General features: G+C 35.6%; 1 protein-coding gene across 4 annotated transcripts in view; it reads right to left on the bottom strand.

The window, feature by feature from the left end:
- Positions 1-18,694, bottom strand: part of LOC113113834 (netrin receptor UNC5A-like) — a 170,912-nt gene that overhangs the window by 52,800 nt on the left and 99,418 nt on the right. For all 4 annotated transcript variants that reach the window (XM_026280329.1, XM_026280330.1, XM_026280331.1 and 1 more), the window contains exons 3-5: positions 10,122-10,265; positions 5,392-5,495; positions 4,546-4,726 (exon numbers count right to left, since the gene is read on the bottom strand). In XM_026280329.1, coding sequence (XP_026136114.1) covers positions 4,546-4,726; positions 5,392-5,495; positions 10,122-10,265 — 429 coding nt within the window. The remainder of the gene's footprint in view (positions 1-4,545; positions 4,727-5,391; positions 5,496-10,121; positions 10,266-18,694) is intronic.

Here is an 18,694-nt window from a genome sequence, read left to right as displayed (position 1 = left end):
GTGCGTATTTAAGAGTATTTAATATGTTGGCATATAAAATAACCCATAGCAGATCCATACAGGTGGAGCTTGGGAAGGTGGAAGGTTTCAGAAAATCTCTGAGAGCACACTGCAGGAAACTCAAGTGAATGCTAGCCAGCCATATAAATGCAAAGCAGTAAGCTAATTGGCTGCATATGCGGCATGAACCAATCAGTTTGTGCCAAGTTGTTAAACTCTCTGAATATCATCAGTTATGTTAACAACCCGTCAGTCTGTGCCATCTAGAGTTTCATGACTGAATTATATATTTGGACACTTGAGCCACATCTATAAAGTGCATGTAAATATATGTTATAAAATGCAGCCAGCTATCCAGCACGTTGTGATTGGCTGAATGTCTCAAGCCTGAGACAGAAATGTTATGCCTCTTAACATAATGTGAACCTTTTCGTGCAGGAGCGAGGAGATAAAAACATAAAACCCACTATAAACATGACATAAACATGATTTCTAGTCACGTTTTCATTTGGAAGGCAAAAATAAAGTAGTTTCGCTTTCTCAAAGGAAGAACGTCACACACTGCAGCCTTGAGTGACCAGCCACAGCCGACTTGAGAACGGTGCAGCAGGCGGATTCTATGAAGGAGAGTACCTTGGTCTTTCAGCCACCACATGTGACGAAACACACAGCGTCTATACGACATGGTGGCGGAGGCAACAACAATACTACAACGAGAATAAAAGGTACGCTTTCTTTCTTTGCGTGAACATCTGTGCCGCGTTATGCAAATCTTCCCACATACTGACGTAGATATGTGGGGGCATGTTAGAACGAGACGTTTCAGGGGGGCGTGGGCGAGTGTTAACTTTTATAAAGAATATCTCTTTGGATTTGAGACTTTAGTGTTTGCAACTTCACAGATCTTCTTTATTCACTAAGAGCTTGTAACACTCCAAAGAGAAAGGACAAATAGAAATCACATCATATGACCCCTTTAAAGGACTAAAAATATAACTTTCTAAATGTACAGTACCAGTGTTGGGGAAAGTTACTTTTAAAAGTAATGCATTACAATACTGCGTTACTCCCCAAAAAAATTACGTAATTAAGTAATTACGTTACTTAGTTACTTTTTATGGAAAGTAATGTATTACGTTACTTTTGCGTTACTTTTTAAATATGAGCAAGGCTCAGTGTTGGTCATCGTACTTTAAAAAAGTAATTAGTTACAGTTACAAATTACTTCTAAAATATAACTGAGTTAGTTACTCAGTTACCACATTGTAAAAGTAATTAGTTACTCAGCAAAGTAACTGTGACGTTATTTTTTATGTTCCATAATGCTATTACGGTATGTCATATAACATCTTTAATATATAATATGTTTATATTAACTAATTGAAGAATAAAAACAGTAAATATTTTACAAAATTTTGTATTTATTTGAACTCAATAGATTGCAGTAAATATTGAAAATAAAATTCAAGTGCAAAATTAAGACAAACAAATTTAAACTTGGGTAAAAAGAAACAAAGGGAAACCTGGCCATTAGTGCAAATCTCTTTAACTGTATATTAGGCCTAAGGTTACTATATTAGGCCTAAGGTTACTGCACAATACACAGAACACTATCCAACTCTTATGGTGCGTTCACACCAGACGCAAATAGAATAGAGCGTCTGGCGCGAGTGATTTCAATGTTAAGTCAATGCAAAGACGTGAATAGACACCTCTGAAACACCTAAGACACCTCAGCGAAACACATTCTTAAATAGACGCTGTCTTTATAAATAAACCGCATATTTGAGTTTAAAATAACTACATTCAACTACATGAAATATTTTTAAAACTAATTTATTCGTGCAAGTCGCGTCTGGTGTGAACACAGCATTAAATATTCATTACAGTAACATTTGTTGATGTGAGGTGGAAAAAAAGTATTTTTTCCTGGGCATACCGTGCATGTTACAGAAACATTCTGGCCTTTTTACTTCCAGTTCGAGAACGACATTATCGCTGATGCCGTCTTGTGTTTAGTGGTTGTCAGAGCGTGCAGTGAGACAGCTTGAGCAGGGCACCGCCCACCCAGCCAATCATCATCGGATTTGCAACGGTGTCAGGCAGCTGATGTGTAGCCACTAGCCAAAGCATGACTCCTCGCTCTTTATTCAACCAAACTGTAGTAACGCGACACTTTACATTCTCAGTAACGATCAGGGGGCAAGGAACTCGACCGGAAGTTGAAGTCGGGTGGGGGCTGCCATCTTTTAGCAGAACTTCACTTGCGTTAGCATTCCCATTGACTCCCATTCATTTTGGCGTCACTTTGACAGCGAATAACTTTACATCTGATGCGTTTAAAGACTCCGTTTGTCCATTATTTATTTCTAAAGATACACAACAATGTATAAAGGGCTCCATTACCTTCTATGTTACATTATGGCCCCGTAGAAACAGTTTTTGTAAAAAATAGATTAACGATTGCGTCATAACCACTCGTCTCTATGTCGCATTACCGTACAGACAGGAGGAGAAGCTCGCAGGCAATTAACTTAATATGGCGTACTGGCGTTACATTTTAAAATACTTTACAAAATAATTAATCAGAATACTTACTCCTGCTCACTCACAACAAAGAACTCCCCGCTCAAGCTCGCTGTCTCTGCAAGATTAACGATGGCAGTTTGCACGCACAGCCACTTAGAAGATTTACATCTGTCAGACAGGTTGCTGACGTCGTCAAGCTTCGTTTGAGTCTGCACGTCAGAAACGGAAGTGCTAAAAACGCTTAGAAATTAAGAAATTAATTAGATTACTCCGTTACTTAAAATTTAACTCCGTTAGTAATGCCGTTATACTTAAACACCGTTATTCCCAACACTGGCAGGGCTTGATTGTTTTTAATATAAGAAGTTCTATTTATAGCAAATGTAAAAGCCCTTTCACACCAAAAAGTGTAAAGAATAAACCTCAGGCTGAAGGAAAAGTAAATTCACGTCTGTACAGTAGCACACAGGAGAAGAAGATTCAACACTCTTCAGCAATAAAAAAAAACAATGAAGAACAATAGTTAGTTTATCTAAAGTCATTTTTGCTTATTAGTATGGTTAAACTGGATCTTCAAAGGACAGCAGCAAAGTTAATAAAATGGGATTAGATACATTTGTGTTATTTAACATTTAATTATTGCAGGTTTGTGTCATATTTTAAGTTTGTATTTCACTGTTTTAATTCATTTTGATGAATACTAACTCTAAATTCTTTTGTGAGTGGGATGAATTAATACACATTCACATTTAGTCTAGAACTACATCATGTTTACACAGTGCACACAACGCCTCTGTACTTCTGATTTCTCTCAGTATGGGGACTGGAGACTTGTCAGTCAATAAATGGAAAAACAAAGAAACTTGCGTTACTTTTTTGAAAAAGTAACTCGGATATTTTCTTGTAAATTAAAAAGTAATGCGTTACTTTACTAGTTACTTGAAAAAAGTAATCTGATTACGTAACTCGAGTTACTTGTAATGCGTTACCCCCAACACTGTACAGTACAGACCAAAAGTTTGGACACACCTTCTCATTCAAATAGTTTTTTTTTATTTTCATGACTATGAAAATTGTAGAGTCACACTGAAGGCATCAAGGGCTATTTGACCAAGAAGGAGAGTGATGGGTGCTGCGCCAAATGACCTGGCCTCCACAGTCACCGGACCTGAACCCAATTGAGATGGTTTAGGGGTGAGCTGGACCACAGACAGAAGGCAAAAGGACCAACAAGTGCTAAGCATCTCTCGGGGAACTCCTTCAAGACTGTTGGAAGACCATTTCAGGTGACTACCTCTTGAAGCTCATCAAGAGAATGCCAAGAGTGTGCAAAGCAGTAATCAAAGCAAAAGGTGGCTACTTTGAAGAACCTAGAATATGACATATGTTCAGTTGTTTCACACTTTTTTGTTATGTATATAATTCCATATATAATTCCACATGTGTTAATTCATAGTTTTGATGCCTTCAGTGTGAATCTACAATTTTCATAGTCATGAAAATAAAGAAAACTCTTTGAATGAGAAGGTGTGTCCAAACTTTTGGTCTGTACTGTACGTCTGCATATTTAGAGAAAAATATTCACAACATGGAAATCACGTGGAGCAACTTGCAAAACATCTTAAATGTTGCTGTTAAAAAAAAAATATAGGTGATCAAACTTACAATGAGTATTTTCTCATCTAAAAAAGTAAACGATTCTAATAACTTTCATGTTTTTTTTCCAGGCTTATAAATAAATAAATAAATAAATAATGTTCAAAATGAATTGGAGGCAGACTACTACTGCTGTAATAGTAGTAAACACAGATAATCTTTCGCAAGGTTAAGCAGTGAGTACATTTTGTTCTCAAAGTCTGATCAAAATAGAGTTGTCCATCAAAGCTAGCCTACCTCTCTCAGTAAATTACCCCTGACTCTGGGTCAAAACCATCCCAAACTTTTGTCAGACTGTTGAAAGGTAAAGTCCATTTATCTGGGATTTAAGAATGGAGCGAAGTATGAGAAGAAACACACCGTAGACAATCACAGTAGCCGAGGAGCTCTTTCGTCGAGCCACAATGTTCTTGGCCACGCAGGTGTAGTTGCCTGTGTCTGCCAGGCGGGCTTGTTTGATGATGAGATTATGGTCCACCGTGATGAAGAAATTGGGGTCAGTCTTGGGGTCGATCAGCTCCTCGTTTCTCTGCCACTCCACCTAGTCATATACACAGAGAAAACATTTTACAGCTTTAATCTGGCTCAAACGGATGGAAAACACTCTGTATGCTCCCGGATCCAGCGGCCATTCTGGGCAGCTCCCAAAGACCCTGCCTCGGCTGAAGATGTTAAATTTTGGCAGGCACTGCATAGCAGCATGGGGCAGCAGAAAAGTGGATTATAATTTTTCAGTCTTCTTTGTACAATAAAAAAAAATTATATCTTTGATATCAGAAATAGAACTAAAAGCAGGAATTGGGATTCTGATAATATTTAAAAAAAGACTGAAAAAAAAAGATTCAGAATGAATGATGCCAAACATATCAGTCACTTTTGTTGTGAAAGTGGAGATGAATGCGACAATTCAGCACTAATATGTCGCTGCTGTTAGGTTTGAAGGTATGGTCATTTTGTGCTGCAACAGCTGGTCGCAGGCAGGCCTACTCCTGCACCAGTGCAAAAAATACATGTTTTATTAATGGGACTCCCAGAGCTGCCAAATCACATTGTGTGGCTCCTCATCCAAGTCCTACTCATAGAACAGACGGAATATGGTGAAAGACGTCAGATCTCTGGCTCGTTGGTACATTTGTGCGAGTACATTAATGAGAGGGATAATTAGCAGAGCTGTTGGGTGTTAAGATGTTTACTTGTTGCTCTCACCTCTGCAGGAGGAACACCTTCAGGAGGATGACAGCGCAGAAGGACTTCCTGATCCAGTGCCACTTCCTTACCCAGCGGTTCCTCCTCAAAGTTCTTCCTCAGATCTGCAGAGCAAAATCATTCTATTAATTAGTTATTAGGTGCATTTGGAACATTTATGTTCAAACCTAAAAGCACAACTGTACCTAAAACATATAAACTTCCCGATGTGCATAATAAACTAAAGATATATAAGTAATGATTGCATATGCCCAACAATATGCAAAAAATAAATTGGTAGTAACCGGAACTTGTAGTGCACAGTGTTTAATATTAAATATAATTAATAATTAGTGTAACATTAATTTGGTTATTATTCTCAGAGAAGTGGCATGGTGAGTATGTGTTCTGAAATTTTGTGCATATGTGTGCAGGATATGATGCATTATGCACAAGTGCAATTGTGAAAACATGATTTACTTAGTTATAAATTATGAACATGGTTAAATAAGATTGTTATTCAGTTAGTTAAGATGTACGAGACTGAAACTGCATGTCAAATGCATGAACCTGGTTACTGTGCATTTAAAACTAATTTATTTTACTCATACTACTATAGAAATCTTCTGTTTCATTTCTGCATCACTGACAAATTTGCATCAGGTTTATTAGCTGTGTTGGGTAAGTTACTCAAAAAAAGTAATCAACTACAAATTACTAATTACTTCTTTAAAACTGTAATTTGATTACATTACTGATTACAGCATTTATAAAGTAATCAGATTACTAATTACTTTACTTTCAAGTTTACTTTTCAAGTTATCAAACCTAGAAAATACACTACAAAAATAAACTCATTCTTTCATTAATTTAATAATGACTGAAAAAAATACACAAGTAGCCTATTTTTATTTTTATTATAATTTTTTTGTAAAATAAATAAAACAAATAGGGTGCGCTTTCTGCATTCAGTCTCTGTGAATATCTTCCTGAAACGAATCACTAAAATAAATGAAAATGACCTGAGAAATACAGTATATCTAAATAAAGCTTGAAGTGTCTATTATTAAATAAAGTAAGTCATGTCGAAAACAAATATTGATAAAATAATCTGTATGAACCCAACACGAGGTATAGTCTTTCCAGTCTGATCTCACCTATAAAATAGCTCCATATATAAAGAAAGATTCAAATTCAACTTTTCATTTTTGGAAGAAGACACGCTGTGAGGAATAAGCCTTTTGTAATAGAATTGTAATGCTGACGCTTCTTAATCAGTTCTAATGAGTCATTTGATTTTACTTATATTAGTGTTACTGTGACTTAATCTTGTACACATTCACTTGAAATTTTCCCAAACTATAATCCGAGACTAAAATATGTTGCAACATTTTGAAATATGATTCATACAATCTGAAATACGACATTTCATTGCATCTAAATGTTGTAAGACTCATCTCCATTTTAGCTCAAATTCTCCATTGATTTATTAAAGGGAATATTGATGCGCAAAACATGATTTTTTACTTCATAATTTTTAACATTGCATTTGTAACTTAAGTAATTCTATTGGCATAAGTAACTAATCAAATTACATAAATGTAAAATGTTACACATTACTACTGAATTACCAGGAGAAGTAATTAGGTTACAGTAATGCATTAATGTAATGCATTTCTGTGTAACGCAACTGTGTAATCCAGATGTACATACATTTTCTTTTAAATTCAAATACATAAGTCTTAAATTCAGGCCTTCATGTGTGTGTGTTTAGATTTTATATAGACACACATTTTCACCTCGCTGTCTTTAGTTTTCAAATCAATGTGAAGATGGCATTAATGAAACATCTTGGGCAAACAACTGAGATTTTAAACCGATTGCATGTTTCTCTTTTTTAATTTTCTGTGGGATCTCAAGCAAAAATATCAACTAAAATCCTCCAGTAGTGATAAAGTGGATCAGAATGTGTATATCTATCACCAGGAAGGTAAACTGAAAGCCATTTAATCTAACATTATCCGTTTCATATTTGGCAATGGGTATTTTGGGTCCAGAGCTCCTTCATATAATAACTCAGGGCTTTGTTTGCACCGTGTACGTTCACCAGGAGCTGTGAGTGGCCTTTCTCTCTTAGAAGCATCCATGTCACAGACCCGAGTGCTTATTAGACCCTGCTTGGTTGCTTCAGAGAATGGTTGTCTGCAGCCCAAAGGCAAAGCATCAACAAGGAGGAATTGCATTATCTTCCTCCACTACTTGATAGTGCACCGAGGCTGTGGTATCCACACGACCACCCACTCTACCTGAAACCCCTGGGACAAGTGTTGATGCGAGTCGAATTGTATTTGCTCGTCAAAATTGCATTACTCTTGATGGAGGGCTTTCTTGCCCTCCTGACAACAGATGGCACAATTTCCAAACAATATTTGCATAAACATTTATAGCTGTTTTGACACGAAAAAGCTTTTGGAAGGTGGTGTCCATTGAGACAGCAGACTCGTCTTCGGTTCAGATGCTGGGGAATAAAATCTCTCTCAATAATGATGGTACTGCCAGTCATTTAGATTCCTCAAAACAGATGTCATGCCTGTCTGCAGCAATCAGGCCTCTGCAAACATTAAGAGGTGAAGAGGGGTCTTTGACATTCGATTTAATTAAATAGGATTTAATGGGAATAGGGGAGGCACAAAGGATTAGATGGCCATCAAGTCCTGAGATGACATTGTCATGACTTTGAGGGGAAAACTCTCAAAGAAAAGAGGTATGTTAAAGGAATATTTCACCTTAGTACAATTACAATAAATGGGGACTGGGGCTTTCAAACTCCAGAAAAGACTCAAGCACCATACAACAGACACAAAAGTGGTCCATATGACTCATGTGCTATATTGAAAGTGCTCAGAATTCATGGCACTTTGTGTGGAGGGACAGGCTGAAAGTTATGTAGCACACAAACTGTTTGAACCACTTTTAAAGTACATTTTCAGAGCCCCTGGTCACTGTAATCATTCTTTGGTGAGACGTTTCCTTTTTCTTCTAAGGGGAGCATTTCTGTAAAAGTCCTTCTTATTACACCAAAGTAAATCAGAGGTGAATCTAGATAAATATCCATTCAGAATATTTATAAGCACCATACGGAGACAAATCCCAAATCCAGTTTAATCGCACAATGCTTTAATCATTGTTTTAAATGATATATATATACACATGACTGTATCGTATCTTCCTTTAGATGCTACTTTAAAGTAAGGACATCTTCTCCTCTGTTTTGTGCTGACGTTTGTTCTGAGCGAGGCGGTGTGGTGCTGCGGTTTCCTGGTGTTTAATCACACAGAGATATCAAAACCACCAGGCCTCTTGAGGCAATTACAAAGTGTTACATTGCAGATTAGCAGATTTCCTTGCCACAGGCTCTTCCTGATCAAACTTCCCAATCAAACATTAAATAAGTCATATAAAACCAACTGAATCAATCAGCCTTGGGGAAAAACGAAACATAAGTGTTAGATTGATTGGCTAAATGGAATTTCAAAATAACTTTTAATAGAAAGCATATCATTATCAAAACACTCTACGGTGGAGTGATAAAAAAAAGAGTATATGCTACTGTGAAGTAGAGCACTTTAAAGACAGTAGGGATTACTAATTAATTTGGTTTGGCATGCATTTTACCAAAAAACTTTGTTTACATAGTATTTGCTTATCAAGGTATTCAAAGAAATGGAGTCAATATCTATGGGAGGAAACACCTGTTAAGCAGCTACCGTGTTTTCCACTCACAACACCCAAAGAGTTCAGCTATTAATTTTATTTCAGGGTCTGTATTTATTAGTGGAAGATGGAAATTAACTAATTTGCTTTAACCTGTGATCCTCAATTGTTTTGCTTTGAGACTGAGATTTTACATTGGGGTCGAAATGATGAAACGATGCTCACACCAATACATCATTTAATCCAACATACAAAATAACTAACTAAATAAACAAAAATACTTACAAATTAATCATAAGGATATTATATTAAGCCAATAACTGATGGCACAAAACACATTTAGCCACGTAAACCCAAATAATGTAGTCTGGTTTCAAAATGTTATGTCGGTAATAACAAGAAAAATACTGGAGAGGTTTTCTTCCTATTTTGTTGATAATCCATCAGTATGTTTTTATTTTTCTATTCAGGAAATGAATACATTTCATGCATATTAAAATTATTTCTGAATAATCATGTGACACTGAAGACTAGAGAAATGCTGCAGAAAATTTTTCTTTGCCATCACAGGAAAATAAAATAAAATAATATTTTATTCAGTTTTGTTTTATTTTATATTATTATTACAGTTATATGTTAATATTATTCACAATATTACTGTTTTACTGTATTTTATTTTTACCATATATATATATATATATATATATATATATATATATATATATATATATATATTACTATTGCTCGGCAATATAAATATTTCTTTATTTTGGAACTGCATTGTTATTATCTTTTTTATTATATCTGCGTTTACCTGCACAATTAGTTGCAGTTTATTATTTGCATTTAGTTTTTGCATTTATTTTTATTTTTATTTTTTTCTCCAATCCAGATCAAAACAGACCTGAGACCATTTTGGGATTAAGAACCATTTTGGGATTAAGAACCACTGTGATTCCATTTATCACACTCACACAGATTATAAAACGGCATTCGGTCAAAATGTTTGTGTTCTAAGATAGCAGAGCTGAACTCACAGGCGATGCGCACATATGCCTTTTGGCTCTTCTGGGTTCCTGTAGTGCTCCAGGCCACACACTGACACCAGTAATCCTCCAGACCGAAGATCTTCTCCACCTGCTGTCTGGAGATGTCAATCTTCACCTGCATCACCGGCAGTCCTGGGACCAAACCAGACAAAGCAAACATGTTCAGCTCCGCGCCTCAGACAGAGACAGATAGAGGCATTCAGAAACAGTCTTTCAACAGATGCGAACAGAGGCCAGGCCCTTGTAAAAACTGTTTATTTGTATCAAATTTATGGTTAATGTCTGGCAAATTAGTTGGCGGAAATTAGCAGCTCTTTACTGGCAGTGGTGCATCTAAACATTGGCAACAATGCAAAATTGATCACAGCTGTCAAACTTTTCACAGAAGTGGCAAACTGTCCACTGTTTCCAAAGGTTTTTTGCAGGTTTACCATGTCCATTGAAGAGCTGCCAACTATTTGAGATGAGGGCAAACAAATTAACAAACTGTTTTGTGCACATAAACTTTTTTTAGTTTTTTTGTTACTTGGCTAATTCATGGAAAACTGACAGATGATTGAATGCTGTCACAATCATTGTTAGCTAAATGCAGGAAGCGTACGACATACAAAATCAACTAAAAATAGAAAATCCCAAAATCTAATATGCTTTCTGGGATGAATTAATAAATAAACATATATTAATGTTTATGTGAGCTTCCAGTGGGAGAGATTTTTCCTGGGTACTCAATCTGTGCATTTCCATTCAGACATGAGTGGCTAGGATTATCCCATCAAAGCTCAGAAGTCTTTTTTATGAAAATACATTGTAAAAAAAAAAGAGGGATGAAGTGATAATTTGTCAGCTGCAGCGGGTGAATAATGTCTATACAACTGGTGTGAAGTCATCCAACAAAATGATTCATTTTTAGCTGACAATTACAAATGAACATCATCAGAGTTAACCAACACCAACAACACAAACTGTGTAACGCATAATAAAGCTCTCTTTGAGGATGAAGGGAGGGGGTTAGACAAAGATCATTTTTCTTTTCATTATCTCTGGACCATCTCCTCAACCCCTAAGCCTGTCTGATATTTTCTTCCATAGCTATCGCTCATCTTAACACGAAAGGGTGACCTTGAAGATGTCCACATCCCCCTCAACAACCACCTTCCTCCTAATTTCTCCCATAATCTTTCTCCCTCCAATCTTGATTATCTCTCCATCCAACCTTGTTCACAAATACTTTTTTAAGGCCCTATGAAATGCATTCTGCATGTTCTTCAATGTCCATGAGCCATTTTTCTCAAGTACTGTTAGAAATTAGAAACTTGAGTTGTGTGCTTTAATGTGTTTTAATGTTTTCATTCAAGCAGCAGTTAATTCTATCATATTTAAAACTAAGATACGCCTACCAGACATTTAATTATTATTATTACTATTTTTCTTTTTTTGCATGTTATAAAAAATTTGACATTTTATAGTTATGGTTTATTTGTGCAGTCATTACAGAATAATCAGTTTTTCAAACAAGCTTTTGTCTTGTTAATTTGTGTTGAAGTTTATTTAACTCATAATTTTAAGGCAGCCATGTAAACTTCTTAGTAAATTGTTACAATAAACTATATTAAGCTTAGTGCACAACTTAAAATTGTTTGTTCATATAATAACACACTCTCAATTAATTGCTCTGCTCGCATTGCATTTAATTCAGATTGCGCAACCAATTCAATATGAATGGAAATAGTTATGATATTACACCACTAGAAGGGGTGGTTTTTTAAGAGAATGTAATTTTCGTTCTAATTAAATGGTAAAAAACAATTAAGGGAAACAGGCGTAGTCCTGAAACAGAGGGAAATACATCTTAAACACTGATTGTTTTATTAATTGCTTTTTGTTTCTTTTGTACCATTTTTAATATAACTCCAATCATATTAATCTAAAAGAAGAAAGTCATATACACCTAGGATGACTCGAGTGTGAGAAAAACGGTCAAGATTTTGATTTTTAAGTTGAGTGAACATAAATTTGTAAATTAGTTTAATCCCTTTGATTGCTTAAATAAGTTGATACAATACAAAATAACATTAAGTAAAAAAATAAATAAATAAATAAATAAATACAAATTTTTTAAAAAATCACAACTCACATTTGTAGTTTCAAGGAACTATTTTTTTTTTTTTTTTTTTTTTTTTACAGGATAGTTTTGTTTGAAATTAGAAGTTACTGTGTATAATTAAACATTTAAAAAATTGCATTAAGAAATTTTACATAATAAATGAGACCAAATGTGCAAATCTATTTTCCTCAATTCACATGTTTTTTGTTAGGTTATCATAGGTTCATTTAAAAACATCCAAATCAATGTTTAGGTAAAATTAAATGTTTGAACAGATTCTTGGGCATCATGCCAACATTATAATAGATTTTTTGCATCATGCTTGAATATTTCTTTAAAGCATCAGGGCTGCATTCAAATTGATTTTTGGACATTTCAATGTTCAAATTGAATGTTTTGCATCAATGGAATATTCATATTAAAAATGTGAACTCCATCAGACGCTCCTGCAATGTGACAGAAATGCATCATCTCAACTCCTGCTGGTCATCTGAGTTCTTGCTCCAACCTGTCTGTCTCAAATCAATGTACATCACATCCATCACCGCTAGGCAGAGAGTCTCTAGGAGGAAAGAAAAAGGGCAGCTCAGAGTGCTTGTGTCTCACTTTCTTGGCAGACGTTAGGAGCACATGCAATTACTGTTAGATTTAAACCACCCTCCAGTGTTACTCAGGGCGTCAACATCAAAATGGACCTCTCAGACAATCTCGCTCTCCTCTGACACAACGTCTGGACTTTAATCCTCACTGAAGGCTTGAAACACTTTTGCAACGGGTCAGAAATATAAGATTCAATGTGCAAATCTCTAATCCAGACAAACATAAGTGCCCTGAAAATAACACACTCTCAATTAATTGCTCTGCTCGCATTGCAATTAATTCAGATTGCGTAACCAATTCAATATGAGCGGAAATAGTTATGATATTACACCACTAAAAGGGGTGATTTTTTTAAGAGAATGTAATTATCGTTCTAATTAAATGGTAAAATACAATTAAGGGAAACAGGCGTAGTCCTGAAATAGTCAGAGGAAAAGCCATCTTAAACACTGATTGTTTTATTAATTGCTTTTTGTTTCTTTTAGCAGCAATTACCCGGATTTCTGACCTTGTACTCCCTCTGCGCTTCACGACGAACCGCTGAGGCCGCCACATTTGGTTTTATTCTCTTTTGTGAATATGCCACATGGCTTGCACCGCTACTCAGGCATGAAAATTCACTTTTCCTGCATGACAGATTTAGCTGCATGATAGGCCAAGATAATACTGTAATGCAAATTTGTATAATAAGTAATTAACCGAGGATGAAGTCTTTGACTAGGAACACCATTAAAACCTTAACCCCTGAGTCCCTGAGCGAGGTCGCTGTAGCAACCCTTCCTTTGGAGTCTGAGAGGTCACGCGGGTAAAGAATAATTGACTCTTAGACCAAATGTCACATGCGAACACCCGCTTCCAATACTGTAAAACCCTCACAGATGGAGGAATTTATTCCAAAATGAAGACACATTTATTAGACCCTCAAAGAAAAAAAGGCCCTGTGGAGATGGAATCGTAATTCTGAGTTATTGCTTTATGCTTTTGTCGTGTTGTGTGTCTGCATACTCAATACATGCGGCACACCTTCAAAATTAATTGTTAAAAATTCATAACCCGTCCCATTTTTCTACGCTGACATCTAACAAATTATTAAATACAGACGTAAAATTTCAGAAAAAGATTAATAATGATGCTGCTTTCAATTCTGGGGTGAGCTGAACCGAGTGCATTTTTCATAACAGACCACAAGGTCAGCCAGTTCCCAGGCATTTCCCAGAATTCAATGCATGCATCATAAGGAATACAGAGATTAAAAAACACACACACACACACAGAAATTGTTTTTCTTCTTCTTCTTAGTATTTTTTTTTTAAACAGTGTTTTAAAAATGCAACACTCTGCAAAAAAAATAAAGAAATAACTTTATGCAAGCATAGGTCTTTAACTCATGAAGTTTTTTTTTTTTTTTTTTTTTTTTTTTTTTTGGTAAGACAAGTTTAAAAAAAAAATCTAACTAAATTAAAATGCTAAAAATGTAGAATGAAATGTATTTCTCATATAATATTATACCAATATATAAATAATAAAGTATTTTTTTTATTAAATAAGATTTTGTTCTTAAACATAGACAAATATTCGTAGTACTCTGTACTCCTAGCTTCTGTTAATAATAAATAAAAAAAACTAAATAAAAAATAATAATAATAATAATAGAAAATAAAATGAGGTAGCCAAAAAATACATAATATAAATTCTCCAAAACTTATGAAACTAGCTATATTTATAACATATTAACCATTCTGTATAGGGATTTTTACCCCCATTTTGAAAAATTACAAAATAAATATATAAATAACTGCTATCATTTATTCACCTTCATGTTGCTCCAAAGTTCCAAAGTATGACTGTCCTTATTCAGTGGAAAATAAAAGATATGGTTTGCAACCAATCTAAATAGTTTCTGGATAAAATTACAGGTTTGGAACAAAATGAGAGTGAGTAAATCATTACAGAATTTACATCATTTCAGTCTTAAACTATCCTTTCAACTGTGTTATTTGAAGAAAGCCCAGTCTCACAGGAAAAACCATAGATGAGATGTTTCCTCCAAGGAACTACAGGGTCCTGGTCGGATTCGATGGTGCATTTACAGTAGAATCCAGGGATATGATAACATCCCGTTCTGACACACTACACCATAACTTTATCTCAGTCCCTGCGTGACTGTGCAGTGACTGCTCTACGTATTATTGCAGCAGCGAACATCTGTTCCTTGTGTTTGCACCAACAGCTTCCAAAAGGAGCGGAAAATGCTGCTAGAGGAGCGACTAGGTGGCAAAAAGATGCATTATTCAAGTATGTTATCCTTCCAAATGTGTGAGTAACAGTTCTCATTACAGCTATACAGGACTTTTATTGTGAGGGGGATGAGGCTGCTAAATCAAACAGCATGTGTGTGTCTAGAAATACAGACAAGGCTCACAGACCCGCAGGGACATCGCTGCTCTTATTCTCTTGTGAGTGGATGCAGAGGCTTGACTGGCGCAAAGACTTGATTTTTTTCCACTCACTCTTGTTTTTGCTGCCGGTGACCTCAATTCCACGGGGGTCATTTGCTTATCAAAGGCGCAGCCCAAAACTGGCAGGTTGGAGTAAGTTTTCATTGTGACTGAGGAAATTCAATTAGGTTGCATCTAGAGCGCGAGAAGCCAAGATTCATCAAAGGGAGCTGGGATTAAGGGGGAACTGATTTACACTAGAACGACACACTACTATCAGTCAGAAGGTCAGCTTGTGGAATTTCTATTTTTCTATTGACTTGGAATATAGTGTCACTCTCTGATGCACTGGATCTTACAGATAATGGCTTCCATCACCTGTATGGACACGCTAGTGGCAATAATGATGTTTACCATTAGTGCTAAATTAGAGAGGTAAATACGCATTTAAAACACATTAGTGTTTTGAACTGTGTTGAATAACGTAATGTTTACCATGTTGTTTGACAAACATATCACTCTCTTTCAATGCATTATGCTCTTTTCATTATCCGTTATCGCTTCTGGACGTCTGAGACCTCAAACAGCGGCCGAAGCTAGAGAGGTAAACAAACAAATGAATAATCCGAGCAATTCAAAAAAATGCCATTAAAACAGTGACAGAATTCAGAGCTGCGCACCGACACATCGAGCCATGATGCTTACGAGGTCAACACGAGTTCACATCTGCCTCTTCCATCTTCTCCCCTCCTCTCTCCCTCAGCCTTATTCCAAAAGTAATTTCATTAAATAAAACAAATATTAGCTAGATCACATTAATACAAATTTTAAATCAAATAAAAACAATACAGATAATGAAGCAATAAATAAAATAATTACTGGACACACATGCTTCAGTTCAAATCTGACCAAAACAAAAATAGTACATAAAATAAATAGATTAAATAAATGTATAAAATAATAAAATCATATGATAGCAAAAACCCAAGAGAAAATAAAAAGTAAATAAATTGATATCTACATACATTGATACTAATATTAAAATAAAATAAAATAAAATAAAATAAAATAAAATACATTTCAAATGTACCCGTCCTCAACAAGCCAAATTATTTGAGGTATCTTTCAGAGCATAAATGTTGCACAGAGGTCGGTATTTGAACACACAACTTGTACGGTAACACTGCTAATATAACAAAAATTCCCAAATAATGCATCACACAGACAAAGCATCAAAACTAGAATCCATACCACCACACAAAAACCTAAGCAGCAAAAAATTAAAATAAAATAAAAAGCCATTGTCCTCAGGTGCTCTGAAGCTGGATGTGTGGTCCATGTGGACCAACAGGCAGGATGACTCAGTGAACGCCTGTCTCTTTTCCTGCACTAATAAGATACTGTAATCCTCGGCTCACTCCAGTGAGCAGCAGTCTATAAAGAAGTGAATAGACAGATGGAGTGTTTCAAGGGCCACATTAAATCCATCAGCCATGGAGGGGCCTACATGGGCACATCCAGGGACCCCCAACTAGTGCACACTTTTTGGGTCAAGGCTTGGCTCAAGGATTTTAGTTGTTACAGGAATATTTTTTTGCTAGTTCTAATTTGATTGAACTGTCCATTTGCGACTGTGAATGCACCGTTCAAGGCCTCCCGCTCGAGCTCGCCGTTCTATTATGGATTATTTAAGGCTGGTGACCCAGCATGTGGCTGCGGCACCAATCAATCCAGTCTAGTTCAGGCCAATGCCAGCTCAAGGTAAAACGACTCGCAGGTAGGTCAGAAAAACAACTGACGCGCATGCTAACGTGTCAATCTGTGGCATAAAACAGGGAAAATACACATATTCAAGTCCAAAGAGCCCTGAAATGGACTGTCAAACGAAAAAGCAAGTTAGAGTGATTACAAGCACCATGAAAGACAACACTGTGATTTTATGTCGACTTTTATGTGACTGATATTAAATTAAATCCTAACCGCCTGTAACACGAGAAAGCCCTTGCAACAGTGAAAGTAGACTATTTCATAACAACACATGAAAACACACCCGAGTTTCCTTTATGTACTGCATGACTCCTTTGTTTTGTAAGAATATTTCAACAGGCAGCTAGTGAAGGTTACTCAAGGTGTAATTTGTCATTCGTCTGCTGATTGATTTTTTTTATTTCTTATCTTATGGCATCAACACCCCGATCTGCGCGTAGCACCATATTGGCATGTCACTGTTGATTGCAGTTATTTATTGGATGTTTGATGCTAAATTGCCTCTGGAGAGAGTCTGTTTGATGTGATGTAAGATCAGCATGCGATGATCATGTACCGCAGCAGAAGGGGGCTCTGTTTATAGCATCTTCAGTGAAGAGAGAACAGGAATTCACAGATCTACAGAGGCTGATGAAATGCTAATTTGCTTTAGTATTTTTAGAAAGTCGAGTAAAGAAAACACTGTCAACACATTCTAACATCATTCACAGGTAACAGTATTAAATAGAAATGTATAATTGCTAGCGTAAAAGGTAATCTGTGTGCAAAAAACTGAGAATTTGTTTTAACTAAACAACCTATACAGTAAAAGTAATCAGTTAATGGATGGTTAAATTACTGAATATTGATTATTGCAATATATATATATATATATATATATATATATATATATATATATATATATATATATATAGAGTACATAACAAATATATTATCATTGCATAATATTATAATATGCACTATATCAATAAACCTATCCCAGCTGAATTTGGCATAAAAACGATGACAACAAACCAACAAAATATTATTGATATAATTATTGACAATTATTAATTTTATTCAATGTGTCAACAAAGCCTTAAAGAAAATCATACATTTTATGTTTCTAATTATAGTGTGAACAAATTATTTTCTAAAGTGTGTATGCATTAAACTTAAACTGTGAAAACAATCAAATTAATTATGTGATTAATCATAATCACATAACAATGAATCTCATATAACCATGAATTTCATATAACCATGACAGCACTATATGGAGTCAATCTCTCCAATGATTATGTTTCCTAAGGGTTGCACAGCAGCTTCTGTAAGTGTGTGTGTGTGTGTGTGTGTGTGTGTGTGTGAGTTGTTAGTTCATTCCTCTTCCAGCTACATTTACTGGCCACATGAGCCATGGTTGGTTGTAGCAGGCCAACAACTAAGAATAAATCCAGCTCTGACAGAAGGTATTCCTCTGTTGACAATTTAAACCTCAGGTAATAAATTATCAAAGCTACAGACAGACACTGAGACGTGCTAGCTGATAGCGCTGGAGCTAACAAAAATCATATCAGCCTCATTAAACCTCCAGTTCTGTCAGGCTTTTTAACCAGAAGGCATATCTGTCAGCAGGTAGCTGTTAAAGTAAACCAATTAAGGGTTGAATACGG

This window comes from Carassius auratus, chromosome 14, assembly GCF_003368295.1.
Source record: "Carassius auratus strain Wakin chromosome 14, ASM336829v1, whole genome shotgun sequence".
In the NCBI taxonomy this organism is placed as follows: domain Eukaryota; kingdom Metazoa; phylum Chordata; class Actinopteri; order Cypriniformes; family Cyprinidae; genus Carassius; species Carassius auratus.
This window is presented reverse-complemented; position numbering and strand designations above follow the sequence as displayed.